This window comes from Hipposideros armiger, unplaced genomic scaffold, assembly GCF_001890085.2.
Source record: "Hipposideros armiger isolate ML-2016 unplaced genomic scaffold, ASM189008v1 scaffold_53, whole genome shotgun sequence".
Lineage (NCBI taxonomy): Eukaryota > Metazoa > Chordata > Mammalia > Chiroptera > Hipposideridae > Hipposideros > Hipposideros armiger.
This window is the reverse complement of record NW_017731403.1, coordinates 762,496-785,540: the sequence shown is the minus strand read 5'-3', so window position 1 is coordinate 785,540 and position 23,045 is coordinate 762,496. Positions and strand designations below refer to the sequence as shown.

The 23,045-nt window shown below is 40.5% G+C and overlaps 1 protein-coding gene across 8 annotated transcripts in view; it reads left to right on the top strand.

Annotated features, from left to right (window-relative positions):
• KIT (KIT proto-oncogene, receptor tyrosine kinase) overlaps positions 1-18,874 on the top strand; it is an 87,709-nt gene extending 68,835 nt beyond the window's left edge. For 4 of the 8 annotated variants that reach the window (XM_019640895.1, XM_019640894.1, XM_019640901.1 and 1 more), the window contains exons 8-21: positions 1,454-1,568; positions 3,246-3,439; positions 4,646-4,752; positions 4,851-4,977; positions 5,238-5,342; positions 5,435-5,545; positions 6,756-6,906; positions 8,765-8,856; positions 9,381-9,508; positions 10,582-10,704; positions 14,160-14,271; positions 14,386-14,485; positions 15,268-15,373; positions 16,603-18,874. In XM_019640895.1, the coding sequence (XP_019496440.1) occupies positions 1,454-1,568; positions 3,246-3,439; positions 4,646-4,752; positions 4,851-4,977; positions 5,238-5,342; positions 5,435-5,545; positions 6,756-6,906; positions 8,765-8,856; positions 9,381-9,508; positions 10,582-10,704; positions 14,160-14,271; positions 14,386-14,485; positions 15,268-15,373; positions 16,603-16,731 (1,700 nt within the window). In that variant the 3' untranslated portion in view covers positions 16,732-18,874. The remainder of the gene's footprint in view (positions 1-1,453; positions 1,569-3,245; positions 3,440-4,645; positions 4,753-4,850; positions 4,978-5,237; positions 5,343-5,434; positions 5,546-6,755; positions 6,907-8,764; positions 8,857-9,380; positions 9,509-10,581; positions 10,705-14,159; positions 14,272-14,385; positions 14,486-15,267; positions 15,374-16,602) is intronic. The other 4 variants (XM_019640899.1, XM_019640898.1, XM_019640902.1 and 1 more) reach the window with 2 other exon arrangements.
• Positions 18,875-23,045: the final 4,171 nt, after the last annotated feature.

Here is a 23,045-nt window from a genome sequence, read left to right as displayed (position 1 = left end):
TTCCTATCAGTTGCAACATAATGTCAAATTCCCAGTTTATCAGATTAAAACACATACACAATTTCACACGATCTTAAAGAAGCAATTTTTAGATCATGGAAGAGAATTGTTAGAGTGGCAAATACAGTAAACTTAATTGGCAGCACACTTGATTAACCAAGGAGGGCGGGTACTCTGAATAGAAAAGAATAACTGAATCATTAAAAATAATTATGGCATTTATGGTTTCATTTCTGTTCATCGCTCTTAGTTTATCATTCATTTCTGTGACTCATTCTTGTGCTCCATCTCATTTAATTGTCACAACATCCCTATGAAATGAGTACTATCGTTATTCCCTTTTACATGAGGAAACTTGATGAAGGGCAGAGAACTGGGAAGTGTCCAGGCCGGTGTGCGGGTATGTCTGCACACACGTGGCTTCCCAAGTTTGATAGTCAGACTCGACACTCGATGTTGCACCAAGGATACAGGGGGACATTACTGTCCTTGGACCAAAGACGTTACTGTCCTTGCCATCAGATGTTTAGTTTAGCTTACTCGTTCTCAAAGGGTTAAAATCCTTCAAATCTATTACTAATAGAACTGATCATAAGTTCATCTTCCTTCCACTTTAGAAATAATCTCTAAAATTTGCAGTGCTTTAGGGTGCACTTGATTGAATATCCATTGATTATTGTAGTTACACAGAAATGTCAAATTAGAGCATTCTTGCTGATATGATTTTTCAGTGATTGTACTCAGGTTTAGATATATGTATGAATAAAACTCTCAGGCTGGTTTTCTCTTTCAATTTGCTGTCTGTATTTTGCATTTGAAATACAAATTTGGAGTTAAAACCCCACATTGTATTTTACTCTTATGTTTTGGCTTTTCTGTCACTAGAGTAGGTCACCTATTTATTTGTACCACTCCTTCACATCCTCCCCCCTCCCCAAACAAAAGGAAATTTCCTGAGAGAGAGGGGCTTCTCTTCTCCTGTAACTACTGCTATCTTCATCCATTTCAGTCCCCACAGTAACTTGAAATCCAATGTCAGGAATCCCGTCAACAGAATTTCCACCTTTAAAACAGTGTGGAATGCTAGTGTCTTGAAGAGAAGTGGGCTCTCAGATTCCTGCTCACAGGAAACGGAAACCCTTCCAGGTGGTCCTGCAACCTCTGCTTGTGCCATCCCCGGTACAGGGAGTTCTCGGAGACCCCCACGTCTGCAGGGTGGACAGTGCACTGGGGTGGGGCAGCTCTGCCTGTGAAAGCCTTTCCTGGCCTGACCCTCACATCCCCGCTGCTCCCTGTACCTTCCACTCACTGGCTCGGATTCTCCCCATGAATAACATGTTCCCTCAGGGTCATCTGCAGCTTCAAAAAGGCTCTAAGGATTCTAAGAGAGTGGAGTGAATCTTGGCAAGGTTTGCCAGAAGTCTGACATGTGGCCACTTCTCTTTTCCCGCAGCAAAACCAGAAATCCTGACTCGTGAGAGACTCATGAATGGCATGCTCCAATGTGTGGCTGCAGGATTCCCAGAGCCCACAATAGATTGGTATTTTTGTCCAGGAACTGAGCAGAGGTGAGATGATTATTTTAGGGACCACTTAACATGCAGAAAGGAAGGACTGCAATTCAGTTGAATTCAAATATGTTTTCAGATTTTTTTAAGCTTTGTTTTGATTATTATTTATTTTTCTATTCAATCGGCTTTTTAGAGGGCATAATTGCTATATTTTTCTTGGGAGACATTAATTTTGTTTGCTGAAACATGATTACTGAATGGCTTCTCTATTTTGGTGGTTATCTTTTTGGATTTATCATGCAATTTCTAGCCCGCAGGTAGATAAAGCAATTTTCCAGGACAGAGTAATTAGATTTCCATTCTATACACAGGAGGTAATGTGTGTAGGAAAGGTGGCTGTAGTTATGGAAAAAATTACCTCAGGAGTTAATTGCCAAGTTACCAAAAAGTAATGATCGTGCAGTTACAACGTATATACGGCATCTGTAAGCTACGGGTTTTAAAATGGTTTTCTCCTTGACTAGGTGCCCAGCCCCTGAGCAGAGCACATCTGGCATTGTGCCTCCTCTCCCTCAGAGTCCACACTTAAGCCTTAAATTGTCCTTTTATATTACCTGAAGATGAAAATGGGGTCAACGTTGCCGTTTTTATCCATCAAATGGTATTTTATGCTCAGGCTTTAAAAAAAGCCCGGTGTAACATCACAATTGAATAGTCAGGATAATAGTAGAAATTTTATTTTTCATTGAATAGACCTTTTTATCACAATAAGTTCGAAGAGCTTACATAGGATTGTTGTTTTCAGCTGAGTTTTAGCGGAACATTTTCTTTTGGGAATAGTAGGGAGGGTTTGAGACCCCTGGCACATATGCCCACAGCAGAAGCAACTCCAGTAGTTACAGTCAGACATTTAAAAAATACTTATGGAGTGCCAACTGTATGCCAGACGCTGGTCTAGTGAACAAAACACACCTGAGTTCCAGCTTTGTGAGTTTATATTTTAATGGGTGGAGATGGACAAAAGATGAAATACAACAACTAGCGTACACAGGTATTAAGTGCTAAGGGGGAAAACAAAGCAAGGTAAGGAATAGAAAACTGCTAGCCATATGCAGGGGTGTTGGGGAGAAGGGTCATTTAATGGGGTCACCAGGGTCTGGCTCCACATGGTCTTTGCCACCTAGAGTGCAACCTGGTGGGGCATCCTGTCCCTCCTTCCATAGAATCTGAGCCACAGGGTTTTGGGGGTTGCCCTGTGATCATCTCTGTTGAGACTTGAATACTTTTCCTCTTCCATGCTTTCCCTTTTCAACCCTTCATACACCCTTTCACAATTAGTTGATTTATCAGGGTCTACTGTGTGCCAGGAGACTTAAGTAATTTCTAACCCTTTAACTAACTCTCCAAGATGGGTATTACCATCCCACTTTTACAGCTGTAGGAACTGAGTCTTGGACAATTTAAGTAGCTTGTCACAAGTCAATGGAATAAGTGTTTGAGTCGGGAACAAACCCACATCTCACTCCAAAACCTCATCTCCCTCTTTGTTCTCTTCCACAGTGCTCTCCCTACTCACTGTGCCCCAGAAGTACTCATTCATCATCAGACACTCTTGGTTGCAAAAGGAAATATCTGATTATCAATCCCTAACTTAGTTTGAAAAGTTTGCTAAACCCTAGGGTGCTTGATAAATTTTCCTGAAGTAAGTCTGGGCTGTTGTTTTTTTCCCCCTAGATGTTCTGTTCCTGTTGGGCCGGTGGATGTGCAGATACAAAACTCATCTGTGTCGCCGTTTGGAAAACTAGTGGTTCAAAGTTCCATTGATTACAGTGCATTCAAGTTCAATGGCACGGTTGAGTGTAGGGCTTACAACGATGTGGGCAAGAGTTCTGCCTTTTTTAACTTTGCATTTAAAGGTAACAGCAAAGGTATATTTCTTTTTAATCCAATTTAAGGGGATGTTTAGGCTCTGCTACCATATCAATCATGATTTTAACTCCATTCCATCATTGGCCATATCATTTCTGGTAATTGCACTGTACTGTCATCAAACTCACTAAGTTTCATTCTGTACTAGTTTGTTAATAAAATGTATGCAACAATTTTGACCATGTATCCTATATATTATGCGTGTGTGTGCACATATGTATGTATGTATGCATGTGTGTGTGTGTATAAATATTTATATATATAAAATGAATTCTGTATTTCTAATTGTTTCTATTAAAAGGAGGTAGATAAGAAAAATGCAGGGGGGGGGACTATATTTACCTTATATCCAAACAGAATTTAGACAATTTAAAATTTTAAATTTGATTTAAAATTTCAGTTATTTAAAATCAACTATTTTAACACACTGCCAGACATTGTATCAGAAAGTTAACACTGCTCGTTATGAAGTCGTGTTAGTGAGCTGTTTCTTTAAAATCTTTGAAATTTGATTCATGAGTGACTAGCTCTCCTAACATAAGTTAAATGATCCTGTGGACACGTTGATGAATTGGTATGAAGTCAGAAGACAAAGAAACTGGGCACCTACATTCTTAGGGCTCAGTTTTTGTTTTCCTGAGTTGGCAAAGAGGAGTGCTAAAAAGTGGTATATTTTCAGTTTTTGAGTAATGAGGGGAAGACTCTTACATTGTTCATCATAGATTTTTTTTTCAGACAGCGCAATAAAAAGAACTCTTTTTAAAAATGTTTTTCTCAGTTGTGGAAGAAATTCATGCTCAATGTAGTAAATTTGGAAAATACAGGAAAGCATACAGGAGAAAATAGAAACCATCCGTAAAGGAAACTTCTTGAAGTTGCCCAAGTCAGGAATTTGGTTGAAGTACAAAGTTCATTCAGATGTTGCTTTTCAATGACACACAGCACAAAATTATTCCTGCGCTATAGAAATCGCAACTTCTCTCCCACAGGAGTCTGATTTAAATTTATTTTAAAAGATTAGTTTGACTAACATGAGTAAGATCATAACCATGGCAAGGAGCTGAGATGTATGTGGCTTTGACTCCTGCCATGGGCTCTGTGTGGGCTGTAAGATGTGAGCGGGGTGAGGTCGGGGCGAGGTGATTGTGGTGCGGACCTGACCCTGCTGACAGGTTGTGTGATTCCACGTTCCTCTTTTGTTTTAGAACAAATCCATGCCCACACGCTGTTCACGCCTTTGCTGATTGGTTTTGTGATTGCAGCAGGTCTGATGTGCATCATCGTGATGATTCTTACCTACAAATATTTACAGGTAACCATTCATTTGCTCTCTGCCCTGAGCGCTTGCTCTAATTGTTGAAACATTGATCATTAAAAGATGATGTATCTTTCCCTTTCTACCTCCACCAGAAACCCATGTATGAAGTACAGTGGAAGGTGGTGGAGGAGATCAATGGAAACAATTATGTTTACATAGACCCAACGCAACTTCCTTATGATCACAAATGGGAGTTTCCCAGAAACAGGCTGAGTTTTGGTCAGTATGAAACAGGGGCTTTCCGAAGAACCTTTAGGCGTCTGCATAACAATGATTTTAGGGAACTCCAATAGCTTCCTTTGTTTGATTCCACCTGTAACAATAAGTGTTTTCTGTGAAGCGTTACCCCCTTTGAGAGACATTATAGGGAAATGTACCTAGACAAATTTGTCCTTAATCCCCTTGTTGATTTTGAAATTACACAAATGGTCCTTTGGCCCCACCACTACCACTTGACTTTGTTGCCTTCCTTTCTACAGGGAAAACTTTGGGTGCTGGCGCCTTCGGGAAAGTTGTTGAGGCCACTGCTTATGGCTTAATTAAGTCGGATGCAGCCATGACTGTTGCTGTGAAGATGCTCAAACGTAAGTTTCTGCAGATTACTTTATGTGCTTAACATCGGTTTGCCAGATCTTTTTTTTTTTTTTTTGCTAAAATAAGATGTTTTTAATTTTAGCAAGTGCTCATTTAACGGAACGAGAAGCCCTCATGTCTGAACTCAAAGTCTTGAGTTACCTCGGTAATCATATGAATATTGTGAATCTTCTTGGAGCATGCACCGTTGGAGGTAAAGCCACGGCCAACTTGCCTTTTATTATGTCAAATTATCAAGAGGGGAGATTTTGATATGATTTTGACAGTGCTTGATTACAAGCTGCTTGCAAGATTTTTACCCAGGTTATTGTTACTTCTTGCTAGATTCCCCCCGACCCCTACACCAAACTATTGTTCTTATGAGTGTATGGGGTGGGACAGCCTAGGACATACCTTAGTGACTATCCTGTATGTCACATCAACAACATCGACCTCTGGAATATCTCAAGAATGTCTCATCTCGTCTTGAAAGCTTTTTATTTTATCTTGCAAGCTTTGTATTTTGCTGGATCATATTTATTCACTAAAGGGTTAATAATCATTTGTATACCATAATTAAGAATAGGCCTTTAAGCCCACCAGCTCTCAAATATACAGCAAACGAGGCAAACACTTCACATTTGTTAAAAATAAATTTCCAATTCTGAAGTCCTAGTCGAGCCTCCTATCAAGAATTTCTGTTTGCACAAAGCGTTTTGGTCTGAAGGAACAAAGCTGTGTGAAAGGAACTGTTCCTTGAGATCTGGAGAGCTCCGCGGTCAAGTTGACAACTTTGTATAATTTCTTAAAACAGTCCCCATAAGTGTTGCTTCACCACATCATGAATTGTTCATGAGAAAGCTCTGCCCAAGTTAATTAGCTGCCTGTTAACTTCAGAGCTGCAGTTCTGGGCATTTACAACACCATGAAAATTTTTGACTAGTGGTGCTCAGAACACAGGTGACACCTTTTCATAAACACAGGTGCTGTTCCATCACTTCAGGTTTTCACTCACTTTCTAGTCTTGTCTTAGCTGGGTGTTCCATGCAGTTGGTTTTCCTATTATCCTGCAGTGTGTGCCGTCATTCCTAAAGTAATGTTACCTACAGGGTATGAGCCCCACTGTATGTAAGAAGTGAATCAAAGCATTCATGTAGGAAGTTTGATAATAGTATAAGCAGCAGTCATGCCTGGCCCCTAATCACTCAAAAATTAGATAAAAAGGGGGCTTGCTTATTTAGTTTTACTCATGCAATGCTGCTTTTTGATAAGCAATGCTAATAGATAGGATTGTATTGGTACTCAGTAGGCTTAGCCTTTGAACCTGAATGTTAGCAGCTGGGATCCCCCTTGGGTATTTTTATGGGACGCAGGATTCGTCTATCAATCTCACCTCTTTCTAACCTTTTCTTATATGCTTGTAGGGCCCACCCTGGTCATTACAGAATATTGTTGCTATGGTGATCTTTTGAATTTTTTGAGGAGAAAACGTGATTCATTTATTTGCTCAAAGCAGGAAGATCACGCAGAAGCAGCCCTTTATAAGAACCTTCTGCAGTCAAAGGAGACTTCGTGGTAAGACTGATTTACATAAATAGTCAGTTGTTGACAGGCAGTTCTGGGGTCCTAAGGGTTTGCAGTCAAGGCTGACTGTTTCAAAAAAATGAACCGTGGTATTTTGAGGTGCAAAATCAGAATTATGAAATCATTTAAATGTGATTAACAGTTTAGAAAGTTCAAATAGTGTTTTTAAAGATTCAGGTAGTGTTAAACTTAGACTTTTGCTGAATTTTTAAATGCAGCTTTGATTTTTTTTTCTTCCTTAAGCTTTTGTTCTGTTCAACTGAATGAACCCTATACCTCTCTTATCATGGTTCTGCTGTTGCGTGTCATTCCACTTATACTGTGGAGCTTGGTACTATATGCATCTTTACAGTGAGACATTGTTTATAGGGAAAATGCAAAAGCCTGTCAAGTGGTCACAGTAAATTCCTTTAAAACCTGTAACAGAATGGTAAAAAGCTCTAACACGACTCTGCTTGTGGGTTTCTCACCATCCACCTCTGAATTATTTCTATATACCTTACCCTTTAAAAAACTCATTGTGTTATAAAAAGGCACAACTACTATAGCACATTTAAGGGAATTCTGCACCTTATTTTCATCTCTTTCATCATTGATGTCATTCAATTTAAATGATGTGTAAAGAGCTTCAAGTTCCTTTGAGGAGAATTAGTATAGTTTGCAATCAGAGTAGAATTCTTCTCTGCCACCCCTTGCCTGCTGATTCCAAATGCTGTTAAGATCTATCAATACCACTTAAGAAGAGGTCCTAGATTCACCCAGTCCAGCAGAAACCATGTTCCTTATGCCCAATCCCTTACCCTTTATATTTCTGCAGTTATCTGGTGGGTTTTTCCTTTTTATTCACTACCTCCCTTACATTCTGAGGTGACAAGATTGTCTTCTAGTCTCTTAACTCCAAGCCTTCAAGGAAACTTCAGTAAATATTGCTGATGGGCAGTTACCTCTGAAAGCCCTTGTTTGTACCACTGGCTAAAGTTTTAATCCCCAGGGAAAGCTTTTACATTTTTTTTTAATCCTGTAAACTTGAGCAGTGTCAAGCTGTAGTAACACAGTACCAACCACTGTTTGTTAGTTTCTCCAGAGCCTGTGTTCTTTTTATGAATAAATGAGCCACAATTTGCTTTCGGCCTCACATATATTTTTTAACTTTCTGAAATAATGGCCTAAATTGTTCAGTCCTGTGTGGTGTTCTTTGTGCTTTGGGATCCCATATGGGATTGGAACCATCCGCACACTCTGAAGGGGATTGTTGTCATGGTGTTTCTATGCTAATCAGAAGCAGGAAGTACTAGAAATCTTGAAGACTCTCCAGCCAAATGTTGCAGATTCAAGAGGTCCAGATGGTTCAGAAAATCATCCAAATTATTGGTGTTTATCTGAACCAAACTTGTTTTTTTTTCAAACCTTTTTCCATCAGTCGCTATATGTTAACGATCTCTGTCTTCTCCCCCATAACACATCTTAGAAGCTCTCGTTCTTTGTCTCTTTCATCTTGTCTTTTGGGGATACTTTAGAGAGTTTGAAGTAATGTGGGATAATGCTGTTTGGCTCTGTTTCCTATTAAACCTCTGGTGTCAAGAAATGGGAAATTTCTAACCTGAGTTCTGTCTGTGTGAACACAAAAAAAGAGCATCTAATTGCTGGGGATTGAACCCTAATATTAAATGTTAAAAATTCATCTCTTACTGAATAAGATGTTCTTCATTCAAACTTGGCAACACTTTCTTCGAATAAAATCAGCTTATTATGTTAAAAAGGGATGGGAATATAGAGCCTGCCTCATGGGTACTCCCTGCAATTCCCATGTTAGTCAATCATGATTTGATCAATGTTCCATCTCTCCCAGCAGTGATAGTACTAATGAGTACATGGACATGAAACCTGGAGTTTCTTATGTTGTACCAACCAAGACAGACAAAAGGAGATCTGTGAGAATAGGTGGGTATCTATCAAGTAATGAGATCAACTTTATTTGCAGAGGTTTTCTCATACCGCTATGGAATATAACACCATTCCTGGGAATGACTGGTTCTCCTTTACAAAAGGGTCCAATGGCAATGCCAGTTAATGGCCAATGGCGGTTAAGGGTTGCAAGAGGTGTACTTGGGGCTACAGCACGTGTAACTGTAGCTGAGCATCTGACCGCATCTATGAAAATAGGTGCATATTAAACATGTATGTTGCCTATCAAAATATATCAGGTACATATTTTGGATATCAAAAAAACAGGAGATTTTTGTGTTAATCCACTGTCATTCTCCCCTAAAGATTTTGTAATCTAGCCCAAGATTTTGAATATTAACTTCGTGATTCAGCACCTACCTGTTGCCAACATTTGGGGAAGTCATTTACCTGCAAGTTCACATCAGTTCATTCGTTACTAGCGTTATGGTTGTCACTGTTGTTTATTTTCCTCATTTTTAAGGTTTTAATTGCTGAGAAAATCTTTCTCCTCCTAACAGGCTCATATATAGAAAGAGATGTGACTCCTGCCATCATGGAAGATGACGAGTTGGCCCTGGACCTGGAAGACTTGTTGAGCTTTTCTTACCAGGTGGCAAAGGGCATGGCCTTCCTCGCCTCGAAGAATGTAAGTGGGAGTGGTTCTCAGAAGAGTCTTTTTTCCCCTTCCGAGTGGAGCAATTTAGAACCATAGATAGAATACAGAATGTCATTTTGAAGTGTGGTAACCAAAAGCAGAGGAAATATAGTTTCTTCATGCTCCAACTGCTGTCTCTTTGGAATTCCTATTCTCATTTATAAGCTTTAAAGTACAAGTCTCTCTAAATGAGCTTTCTATGAATTGTTTTTTATATGGAATGAATTTATTTAAACCTTTTGGCTTTCAGCATGTACAGAACTGCTCTTAGAAAACAGATAATTTATCAGCCAAGGGAGAGGGTGGCTCATATAGTTTCAGTGCTTGGTGAATGAAACACATATTTGGGTTTTATTGACGCTAGACTACTAATAATTGCATGTATGGTTTATGAAGTATTGGGGGAATAAAGGATCAGAGAGAATAATAAACATTTGGGAAAAGGATGGGGATAGGAGGAGAATGATGGAGCCAAAACAGGGAGCATGGTCCCTGGAAGAGTAAGAGGAATTCCCTAGGAAATGGGGTGAACAGAATAGGGATAAGGTCACAGATCCAACCCATAAGTGTCATTGGTGACATTTCCAAACAATTACCACACTAAGAGAGGGTATAGGATGGCTGAAATAAAAGGGCCTCTTCCCTTTGTCCTTGGAGATGTCAAATTGAAGTTGCAAAGACATTTTAGAAACTCTCTAAAAGGACATTCACAGAGAAGCATGCAAAATGAGTTTTTGCTGTAAAACAAAATGATATGACTCTTTATAATGTATTTTCCTATGAATGAAAGCAGTCCTAAGAAGAAAAAAAAAAGCATTTATTCGAGTTGGTTTTGAAAGTGATTATAGTAATTATGGTCCTAACGATGTGAAACACAAATTTTGAGCATCATTCAAGGCATAATTTAGATATTTATTTTTGGTGCACCGAATAGTTTAAATGTAAAGCAAAAGTATTGGGTCTGTATAACATAAGCAGCACTCTAGTATTAAACATAGTTTTCCCTCTTTGAAAGTTTAAAATAAATGTAAATGGTCTTGTTTTCTCCCTCTCTCTCATAATAGTGTATTCATAGAGACTTGGCAGCCAGAAATATCCTCCTTACTCATGGTCGAATCACAAAGATTTGTGATTTTGGTCTAGCCAGAGACATCAAGAATGATTCTAATTATGTGGTCAAAGGAAATGTGAGTACCCACTCTCTGCTTGACAGTCCAATGAAGGATTTTATTTTCAAGTTTTTATAAGAATTGTTTTTTTTTTATGATTTTCATAATGTAAACTCTACCTTTGAGATATCATGCATTTCAGCAGTCAAATTAAGTGTACGTCAGCAAAATTTGTGTGGTATGCTGAACATTACTACAACTAACATTCCAATAATAGAATTCCTAATTCTAATTGTGTAATTATGGGGCATGTGAAAGGAACAGAAATAGCCTTAATTTTCATTCTAGCTTGAGAATAGCAATGAACTCGATTTTGCTCCAGTGAAACAAATGTGGACCTGAAGGTCACAGCAGGAGACTTTTATTTCGAGATTGACATGCCATGTGAAAACGATTAAAATCTAAGATAGTGTTTAGAATTAGGTATATAGAACATTGGACCTTACAATCAATAGAGAGCTTATTAAGTAGGCTCATAAGTAATAATTGGTTTATAGCACATAGTGATTTTATTTCAAAGTGCTTTATTTCATTGCCAATTTTCACTGGGTCGTCAGAACAAACCCTTGGCATTAGAATGCAGTGTCTTCACATTTTAATTTGGAGAAACTAAGGCTCAGTGTATTTCAGTGATGTTTGTCTTGGATGACATGGGTCAGTAAAGGCTGAAACCAGAGTCCATGATTTCCAGAGCAGTGTCCCATTAGTATGGAAAGCCATGTAGTCCTGTATACACCGGGGATGCCAAAAAAATGGATACACAATGACTTGTATTCATCTTTTGTTATTGGTATATATTGAGTATTACAATTTTAATACAGTTTTTTTTTTTTCTTAAAATGTGTATACATTTTTCAGGCATCCTCTGTATATATTCTTCTACATCCATTTCTCCCAGGCCCATTTCTACAGTCCAAGTTTATGACTGGAGGTCTCTATGTCCCTTATGACAATGCAACATTTTCTCCTTCACCCCTATGGCATCTCTCTGGGTAAGCTGTAGTTAGTTGACGTGGGCTTGTAGAAAGGTTGCCAGGTTTACCTCCTTATCAAAGCATGCAATTCTAATAAATCTCCTCTCAGGCCAGATTTCATAATTAGGAGTATTAATAAAACCACGTTCTGTCCATCCTGGTGCACTATTGGAAGGTAGACTGTAAGGTGCTTCTTTATCCAGGCCTCCGAATCGTGACAAAAGGAAGAAGCTAGTGGCTTCTGAACCCAGTCTCGCCGAGTTTGAATCTGTGTAATATATGGCAAGAATTACACAATACCTCTGAACCTGGATTGTTCTTCTTGGGAATAATACGGTCAGCTGCCTTATAAAGTTGTTATGAGGATTAAGTCAATTATATAAAATGCTTACAACAGTGCCAGGCACATTGAGGCTAGTACTTATATGACTATTCTTTATAGATGCCTTATTTGAAATATAAATAATGATGACTGTGGTTTTGCTGCAGTCCCTTAATAGCTTGTTGTTGGTTAGTGACCTTGGTTGGAATTAACAAGGATGGGTCAGGTCCCACCAGGCTTCCAGATTGCGAACTCCAGCTCCAGCCAGTTGAACTACCCAATCACAGGTGTCACTTTCCTCAGGCTATTGAGTAACGAGAATTTATGGGACAAGTTAAAAGCAAGGAAACTCACACGACATGTTACCACCCCAAAATTTACGTCATAGTCCTTTGACACCTCCTCGTTGTGCCAGTTTCTCTGAAAGTTCTTCCATTTTACAGAGGTTCTTAGTCATTTTTGTGCCGTGACCCCTTTCATAGTCTGGCAAAGCTTATGGCTCTCTAGTCAGAACACTGTTTTAAATGCACAAAATAAAATAAGAGGTAAGATAACCAGGAAAAGCGGTTAAATTGAAATACAGCTTTCAAAATATTAAAAAATAAATTTGCGATATGTCAATACATGTGCGTTGTTACACAGAATAACATGTTCTAGCTGTGGGTCTAAAAACTATTAAATTTCAAAGTGGTGATGAATGCAAATATTAATATGAAGAAGGTCCCTGTGATTACTGTTGGGGACAGTCACAGGTACTGTTCAGACTACTCTGCTTTACTGCCTTCATTCATAATGTAAGGAAACACTAAACTTCACTTAGAAGTTAGTGAAAACAAGAATAAATTTTTCCCTTCCAAGTTCACAGCCACCTGAATTCAAAACCCCTGTAGATCTCAGGTTAAGAGCCCCTATAATAGGAGCTTTAGTACGAAATCTCGGGGGCAGCACATATACTGGAAGCCTTTTTTTCCCCCTATGCACTAAAATAACTTTAAGACTATAAAAAATTATCTTCCCAGTTCTCAATACAAAATGGATTAAGAGAAGGATTGGTTTAGTTTTCTATGGCGTATTAAGATCCAGGAATCCACAACAACTCTAGGAGGAATAGTCACGGAAAGTTTGGCTTGATTTTAGCGGAAACAGTTCAGGATGTGAACTTCAGCTGTAGAATTTAAGCCCTGAATCGGCGGCCACTGACCTCCTTGGAATGGTCATAATTATAAGGCACTACCATTTATTGAGTGCTTGTATCTGCCAGACAATTTTTCAGCTATTAGTGAGTCCGAAAGTACTGTGGTAAGCACTTTTACCCATACTACCTCATTTAACCGACAAAACGATGCATGAAATTTGAAATATTATTGTTTTACAGAAGAAGTTATAGAGGCTTAATTACAGATATTTAAGTGACTTTCCCAATGTGTTAATCGGGGACAGTTTTGGCTGCATATGATAGAAAACCCAAAATAAAAGAAAGAGAAGTACAGGAGTAGCAGGCCAGGGCTGGTACAGAGGCTTTGTGGGTGCTTATTGTGAGTACAAATCTTCCCACCTTTCCATTTTTTCACCATCCCTGGGTGTAGCCCTCATCTTCATGGTCCAAGATGGTCACTATGTAGCCAGACACCATAGTCAGAAGGCAGGATGGAGGAAAGGACAAGAAGGAAAAAAGCAAAGGGCACATGCCAGCCACATTCGAAGGAGGTTTTGCTAAGGTTGTCATACAACATGGAAACTTAGTGTCCAAAGCTCAGTCACATGACTAAACCTTCCTGCAAAGGAGCTGGGAAATGTAGTCCTTATTGTAGGGAGCTATGTTTCTATTAGGGGAGAACAGAGTCACTGGTAACTAACGAGTCTGAGTCACTCAAGGCCAGTGGTGGAGCCGGGATTAGAACCCATGTCTGTCTCTCTCTGGTGTCTGTGCTCTTAACCACCATGTTGTACGGGTCCAATATCGTCATCCTGAAAGTAGGGATAGTACACTTGTGAGCCACCTATTTCAGAGGTAGCTGGGGTTATCTCAGGACGTGATAGGTAAAAGGTTTTGTAAGATAGTGGTCAAGTTGTCACCCCTGCCTCTCAGCAGGAGCAATGTCTATAGGAATATTTCCTATTCAGTTTTTTGGATCTTCTTAATTAACATTGCTGAATCTGTTGTGCTTCCATTACAGGCTCGGCTACCTGTGAAGTGGATGGCACCTGAAAGCATTTTCAACTGTGTGTACACATTCGAAAGTGATGTCTGGTCCTATGGGATTTTCCTATGGGAGCTGTTCTCATTAGGTAAAATGACCCTTGCTAAAGACATCTTACTAGACTCAGAGCATCTTCTTAAGGTTTTATCTGTGTCCTGTTTGCTTGCAATTAAAACTGATTTGCAAACCATTTGTGCCTCAGGAAGCAGCCCATACCCTGGAATGCCAGTCGATTCTAAGTTCTACAAGATGATCAAGGAAGGTTTCCGAATGCTGAGCCCTGAGCATGCACCTGCCGACATGTAAGGGCCACGACATTTTTCCTTCAGATAATGTTTCCCTTTTTACTTTTTTTTTAAAAAAGATTTTATTGGGGAATTGGGAGAGGGGAACAGACAAATTGCTGTCCTTTTGTTTTTTAGTTGTGCAGGATGTCGCTTCACTGGCCCATGTTGGTATTATCATTGTGCTTTTCCTGGGTGAGGGAGATCTGTCGCTGGCCTCTGGACGGCAGCTCTTGGCAGCTCACTCTGGCTGTTGGCCTCTCACGCCGGCTGCCAGCCACTCACGGTAGCTTATGGCAGTCCACTGCAGCTTCACTGCAGCCTACGCCATCACCGGTGACTCACGGCAGCCCAGCTCCAGGTGGAGCTGTTGTTCACCATCTTAGCTGGAAAGGGCGCAGCGTCACTGACCCTCATGTGGGATCCGAACCGGGGCCCTTCTGCTCAGAGCTGGTGTCCCAAGCCAACTCTTAACAACGCGCCACGCGGCCGTCCCCCCTTTTTACTTTTTAAGACAGAAACCCAGATGATGAGGGTTTTCAACTAGCACAGTTTGAAACGTCACTTGGTTCCTTTTTAGGACATCCTGGTCAAATGTCATTTTTATAGTTTATTTTTATAATCTCTTGTCGCCAAATAGCCATGCAATTTCAGCAGTATTTCAGAGTATTGAATGCACATGCCGTTCAGTATGCCCAGCTGCCTACCGCTGGAATTATTTTTGAAATTATTGCATGGCACACATCTGAAGGAAGGTGAAGGGCATTGAGGAGTAACAGAAAACGGCTCTTGTTTTGCAGGTATGATATAATGATGACTTGCTGGGACGCTGATCCCCTAAAAAGGCCGACATTCAAGCAGATCGTTCAGCTTATTGAGAAGCAGATTTCAGACAGCACCAATCATGTGAGTACAGTCTGCCAGGCCTAGGATTCCTTCTCTTGGTTCCAGGTGTGTCTGTCTTCCTCCTCAGGCTCTGGGTGTGAGGACTGACCTCCCCACCTTTTCTCTCCTTGGCTTAGACTGCAAATTGGGCTTTGGGTGGGAAAGTAAAGTGAAGGGAACAAGTTCGTTTTGCCCAGCCTCCCTGTCCTGAGCCAAAGAAGGAAGTGAGATGAGAAGGGGAAAGAGTGGAGGACTTCGTACTCAGAAGTGTGGAAGTAGAAGCTTCCATGAGGACTTGCCACATTTCCTCCCCCACCCCAGATGCTGGTCATGGGGTCAGCAGGGCTCTCTCTCACATGTCAGGGCTATTCAGCCTTTGGAGCATTGGGATGATGTGAACTAGAATAAAAGCATAGAAAAGACAGCTTGTTACTGCAGTGAAATAAGCCTTCTGCTCAAACAAGCATAGCCCGAAAATGGCAGATAGCTGTCATGCCCACAAGCCATATAGAAGGAAGAACTGTTTGAAGTTGGGAGATTCCCCCCCAGTGATTTGGGGCGGAGGGAATTAAAAAACCAAATCTGTTATTTCTCCTGCTTTTAAGGGAGATAGTGATCCTTACTTTGACTTAGATTTTTTTTTAAGCTGCTTTTTTCCTGGATTGTGTGCTTGGAGCTATCTTTTCTAAGTGTATACCACTGATACTTTTGCGTTAAAGCTTGCTCTTTTGGGTGTCAAAGCATATTTCAAATTAAATAGAGTTTTTCACCCAAGTGTCGATTCTTAATGGAATATCTGTGGAAGAGCCACTGATTTCTCAGCAGATAACATTGACTGTTAGAGTGTTGTTGGCTACCGAGATTTATAACCCTTTTTAATAGGTTAGATCAGGTGTCGGCAAACTGTGGCTCGCAAGCCACCTGCAGCTCTTTGGGTACGTTCCGTCCCAAAAGTTTGCCGACCCCTGGGCTAGATTAATGCATGTTCCTAGACGTGTCCCATCAGAAAGACACATTTTTTTTTTTTGCTATCATTTCTTCCATAATCAGACCTTGGGAAAAACGAGGGGTAAAACAAAACTTGTATTTATTTTCAATATGATTTGGTTTGGGGCTGCACAGGTCTTTAAAACGTCTCTCTTTAAAAGTCTTCCTCAAATGACTTGTGGTTCTGAAGCTGCAGATGTGCCCCTTTGTTGCTGTGTTCATTGTGGGCGCTGGTGTATTGACTGTGGACTTGTTTCCCTCAGATTTATTCCAACTTAGCGAACTGGAGTCCCAACCAGGACCGCGCCGTGGTGGACCATTCTGTGCGGATCAATTCCGTGGGCAGTAGCGCTTCGTCCACCCAGCCCCTGCTTGTACATGAAGACGTCTGAAGCAAAATGCGTGTCTGGGGGTCTCCCCAACAGAATGATCCCCATTCTTTTGGTTTCTATGGTTATTTTGTTTGGTTTGACTTGCATCCCACTTCAGGGTAGTGAACTCCCTCTGTATTCCTCTGTATGAGCACACTTTAGTGGCCGATGATTGTTGTCATCAGCCCCCACCCCCTTACCAGGGTTCGAACTGCACATATTCCCTATAGCAGAGTACCTCCCATTAACTGGGGGGGAAAAAAAGTCTGACTTGGAGAAAGGGACGAACTTATACACCCTGACTCCTTTCTGAAGCTTCTCCAATTCCTTTTTGAAAAGTATGGTTGATAGTTTATTTGAATAAATGGCAGTAGTCACCTTTGGCCCTTGTCACCACCCATAATGAGATGATGGTGCAAAAAGATTAGAAGCTGCAACCTCAGCCCTTGATGTGGAAAATAGAACATTATTAGGACAAAGTTCAGAAGTCTATGAATATCCGGGCCTAAGAAATCTGGTATTTCATGCTGGGAATGAGATGTAGGCCATGAAATCTGCTCTCCGAGCATGAATGAAGACCCGGTGCTGTGGTGAGCCCATGTGCTACTGACCTGCTTTCTAACTAGCGTTGGCTCTTAGGGAGCTGAACTGAGAGAGGGCCTCCCCAGCCAGCATTTGTATATACTCATCTATCAATTGTACATGTCCATGTACCCGAGGGGAGAAAACCTACCAGCTGGCGTTTATGGATACAGCTCTGGCTCAAGTCTGCTGTGTGTAGGAATAGATGAGGAGCCAGACAAGTTTGAAGGACACAGTTAGTGCTTTTTTTTTTTTTAAGAAGAAGAACATAATTGTTAAGCACAATGTTGACAAAAACCTCCTTTTGTAGCCGATGAACTTGCTCTCTAGATTGTCTAGAACAAGCCTCCTGGCTTCAGAATGGCATTGTGCTGAATGGATCTGATGCCATTTGAAAAAGATTTACTGCATGACTCTGGCAGGAGTGAGGAAACAGTGCTGTCTTAGTTTGGATTCTTTTGTAGCAAGAAATAAATTTTAGACTCAGCCTCCTTTGCAGCAATGTCCTGGATGCCGGGCCAGTATCTGTATAAGTGTGTATGTGTACGCGTGTGTGTATGCTTGTAGACAAATATTTTTGAGGGTATTCTTGCCCTGAGCCCAAGAGGGTCCTTCAGTACCCAAGAAGTAGCTTGCCTTTCATCGTCAGATTGCGTCTATTTCCCTTCACCTAGCTGTCCTGAGAAGCTTAACAAAAGCTTACATAGAGGTATATAGGAAACGGAGTGCCTAAATATCTGTTTATTTGCAATCCACCTGCACTTATGGCACTCTTATTTATACTCAACATACTGTACCTGTTCCTTAGACCTTATTAATGCTACTCTCCCACTGAAACGTATTTAAATTTTACCCTTTAGGTTGTAGCCTGGATATTATTCTTAAGAGTTTACTTTTATTTTTTCTCATCACTGCCCAACTATAAGAAGTCCATGTGTACATGGCAAGGTTTGTGTGTTGTCTTGCAAGATTCAGGTATGCTGCCTTTACGGTTTTCCCCTCCTAGGTCCCTTAGATGATATTTAGAGAACTGTGGCCATTTATCTGGAAGTAACCATTTGCACTGGAGTTCTAAGCTCTCGCACCTTTCCAAAGGTAATAGTTTTGGGGTTTTGTTGTCAACGTAAGAGATTGTCGCTGTTTGCCATACTTTGTCTGAAAACTTCCTTTGCGTTTCTATTGACTTCGGTTATAGTAAGAAAAGTGCTTGTTAACCGTAGGTGTCTAGGTACTTCAGGGGCACTTCACTGAGAGTTTTGTCTTGGATATTCTTGAAAGTTTATATTTTTATAATTTTTTTTTTAACAGCAGATGTTTCGTTGCAGTGGCTTAATGTTTGAAATTATTTTTTGGCTTTTTTTGTAAATATTGAAATGTAGCAATAATGTCTTTTGAATATTCCCAAGCCCATGAGTCCTTGAAAATATTTTTTATATATACAGTAACTTTATGTGTAAATATGTAAGCGGTGCAAGTTTAAAGAATGTTGGTGTTCCATGTTTGTTTGTTTTTTTCCTGATATGTTGTCCAGTTGTTGACAGTTCTGAGGAATTCTAATAAAAATGTAAATATATAAATCAAATGGATTTTTTGATTATTTCAATTTTAGTGAAATTAAACTTAAATGTGTTACAGTACATTCACCTTTACATTAGAAAGTTTTATACCTAGTATGCATAGCACCCATGCAAGACTCAGATTACTAGGAGTTATATATTTGAAAATTCAACAGATATTTATTAAGAACTTGGTATGTGCTGTATTTTCTTATTTTATTCTTACAATTCAAGGTCTTCATTTAAATTAAAAAATAAATATAGCAGACATTTTGAGAAGTCTACACATTGCTTTGATCATTATTTGGTTGACTCATGTGAAATGACCATTTTTGTGGGCAAAATAATGGCCAAAATGCAGCAGTTTTATGTGGTTCAGTCCAATATAACTGGCATATTTCCTCCTAAAAGAGGCTGTCTAAAAATGAACAAAAACAGTAAAGTAATTCTCTAGGCTGACATGAGGCATCCCAAGAAAGTGGTTTGTATTCTTGTTGGCTTGGATTTTGAAGAGAGGTTTTTCATCGTGAGATGTTCACGCTCTGCCTATCAATCCTTATAGTCACTTGCTTCTGGAACAGTTAGGTTGTATCACTTGCTTGGGGAGAGGACACTTGTGCCTATTAGTTCAGGACTGTCTAATGGCCGCAGCATCCTTTATTATCAGGATGTACCATCTAGACCAGAGGATCCTGCGGTCTGACAGTTCTTTTGGTTGAAACAAATAAACATTCTGAACCACAGAATCTTACCAAGAATATGTTAGGCACACGAAACATCATCAGCCTTGATTTTCTTTCTTGACATGGCATCTATACCTACAGAAGTATCTCCTGAAAGGAAAGGGAAGGGTGAAAGGTGACTTGTAATGAAGAGGAATCCTTGTAAAAACAGGAGGGAATTGTGTGGCCAGGAACACGTCAATCAGCAGCGAAAAATAGACGTTTCAGTCAGGTCGTTTCCACTGTTTCATTACAGAAAGGAGTGAATGCTAATTGACCACAAGACAAGCCCTTTCAAGGTCATTTGGACTTTTCCATGTGTATAAAATCGTAGGTTAGAAGCAGTCTAACTTATTAGTCTGTAGCTATGTCCCTCACTGGCCCAGCTTTTAATAGCAAAGTGTAGAATCGGGTGCTTGGTGTTCATGGCTCAAACTGGGTTCAGATCTTGGTGCCAGCCCTAGACTGGTGCCAGCAAGTCTACCACTTGCTGCTGTTTGACATTGGGCAGATAAGCTCTTGAAATCTGTTCCCATAACAGTGTTTCATGCACGCATATGAAGCTGTCAAGACCACCTCATTAGAACACATAATACATAAACAGTGCTCAAAAATGGTAACTTTTGTCATGGCTAATTAGTCTGATTAGGAAGGACGAGGGTCCTGTACCAGCATCACTCAGCTATTACCCCATATAGAATTTATACAGTCAAAAATTGGCTTCTAGTTGTCTTTCTCTTAAATGCAAATGATACTGTACTAGTTTGCTGTGAAACTTGACTTTGCTATAGAGATATCTGTGTTTTATTAAAATCCCCACTTTTTAGCTAGGAATTCAAGGTTCTCTGTTCTTGTTCCAGCCTTCTGGGCTTTTCTCCCATTACTATAGGCCCATGAATATGCCCCACTCTCTTCTGATTCCATCTTCAGACTTCAGATATCTGTTCTCTCCCAACAAGCTCCCACCTTTCAAGACCAGGGAAAGCGGGCCTCGGAATTTCGATGACGCTGCATACTTCTTACTGCTCTTACACTATTCTGCCGTCTAATGTAATCATCATTTTGGCTCTGATCTTATCTCTGCCCCATCCCAACTATATCCAGACTTAAAATCAGTGTGCTAGGGCCATTGTTTTCATTAGTTCTCATTTCCTTGTTACAATATTTAATTATCTAGACACTCGGAGTTGAAATTGCTCGGAGGTTGCAAGAGGTTAAGACTTGCCTAAGTTCACCTAGGAAGACATGGAGCCAGCGTCTGCACAAAGATCTGAGTCTCTGTACTTCAATAATGGCAAAGATGTGGACTTCCCATGCTGGGCTCTCCGGTGCCATGTCTGTGCAGACATCACTCACTTCATAGCACTCTGTCCCATGGAACCTGGATGACTTAGAAGTCTGAACCTGTAGGAAGCCCAGAGAAATCAACTGCAGTTAGTCTAGGGACAAACTTACCTGTCACCTTTAAATGATTACCAAGTTTCAATTTTCTTGAGGCACAGGTGTTCTCTATCTCAGATGCTCCTGAGGCTGCTAGCATAGTGCTTCATGCATGGTTAATTAATACCCTTCGAATGAATAATTAAACATTCCATCAGCATGGAGTAAGGGGAAGCCATCTGGGAGGAAATGGGTCCAGAAAAGACAGGAAATAGATGAAAATACTTTCCCCCAGAGTGAGACCTAGGAAGGCAGCTTCCTTTCACATTAGGGGTGTGGCTTTGGGGAGAAAGGGGAACTAGGAACTTTTCCTTTGGGCAGCCTTACCAAGCCCTGCACAGCTGCTTTGTGGGAACAAGAAGCAGAGAAGTAGAGAAAAGGGACTTGGGTGCATGGGAAAGGGTGGAGAGGAAGGGAAAGTGGCAGAAATCTTCCTTATTTAGATGGTGGGGGGAGGGGCTGAAGTTACAAGAAGACCCTAGGCTGGAAGTACAGAAGCAGAAGACTGAGGAGACCACCCCTCCCCCATGCTTGACCCTGGGAGAGGGTCATGAGGGCCAGTGACTGCATGGGAAAACGCCCCCACCCCCACCCCAGAGGGGTCCTGGGACAAGCTGGGCTATTGGGAAGTACCAGCTGGGCAGCCTTTGAGTGATTTTTTTTGTAAACTAAAGCATATCAGTTTGCTAGGGCTGCCATATGAAAGGACCACAAAATGAGTGCCTTAAAAAAGTTTTATTGTCCCAGAGTTCTGGAGTCTAGAAGCAGTGCAAGACCAGGTTGTTGGCACGGTGGGTTCCTTCCGAGGGTTTGTGAGAGAAACTTCCTCGCCTCTCTCCTAGCTTCTGGTGGTTTTCTGGTCATCTTTGGGGTTCTTTGGCTTGTAGATCTCTGCCTTCTTCACAGGGTGTTTTTCCTCAGTGTCTACGCCTGTGTCCAAAATCTCTTTTTATAAGAACTGTTGTATTGGATTAGGGGCCCACCCTATTCTAGTATGACTTCATCTTACATCTGCAATGACCTTATGTCCAAATAAGCTCACATTCTGAAGTACTGGGGATTACAGTTATGACTTCAACATATGAATTTAATGGGACACCATTCAACCTATAATAGAAAGGTATCAAAAACCCTCTGTATCGTAGCAGGTGAGCTGGTCCTCACTAGAGCTCTGAAATTGGCTCTCTAAAAACTCAAAAAAAAAAAAGAAAGAAAAATCTCCAAAGTGCCAAATTCAGAGCACTCTTTTCAATGATCCTGTTATCTAAAACTGTCTAGAACCGTACCTGGTGTGTTGCAGACACTTACTGAAGTAGACATACTTACTGACAGAAGGAAACTTGACGCAGTGGGGCACCCCTTCTCCTTGGACCTTGCCTCCTTGCCTGCCCCCCTTACTCTTCTCTCGGTTTCCCTCCATTACCCCTTCAGAGGTCAGAATTCCAGAGTCGGGTCCTTTATTATCTACTTTCATTTAACATGCTCCCACCAAGCTCTGGTTTATCTCCTCTAATCCCTGGGATGTGGCTGTCACCTACCAACTGACAATTTCCAACCATGTCTCTGACAATTCTTCCCTTGTATAGACTCGGGTTGCCAGATAAAATAGAGGACACCAAGGTAAATGCCCCATGCAGTAGCTGGGATATACAGATACTAAAAATGTATTTATTGGTTATCTGACATTCAGATTTAACTGGGTGTCCTGTAATAATCCTTCTCTAGATTTTGGGCCTCTTGAAGTTAGGGACTGTTGCTAATTATTGACTATTCATGGTCTAGCACGTGGAAGAAATGTAGTTTCAGTGATTGTAAACAATGGAGGAGAAACTTTATTTTAGTGACAATCTATAGGTGGCAAATCTTACTTTTTGCTGTTATTTTACCTTCGTTCTTGAAAAAATACTTTCACAGGATATAGAACTCAAGGCTGTCGATTATATTTTCCAACACATTTATTTCCACGCTTCTCGTTTTCATCAGTGGTATTGAGGAAAAGAACCAGTCTGTTCTTTTGAAGATAGTTATCTATCTT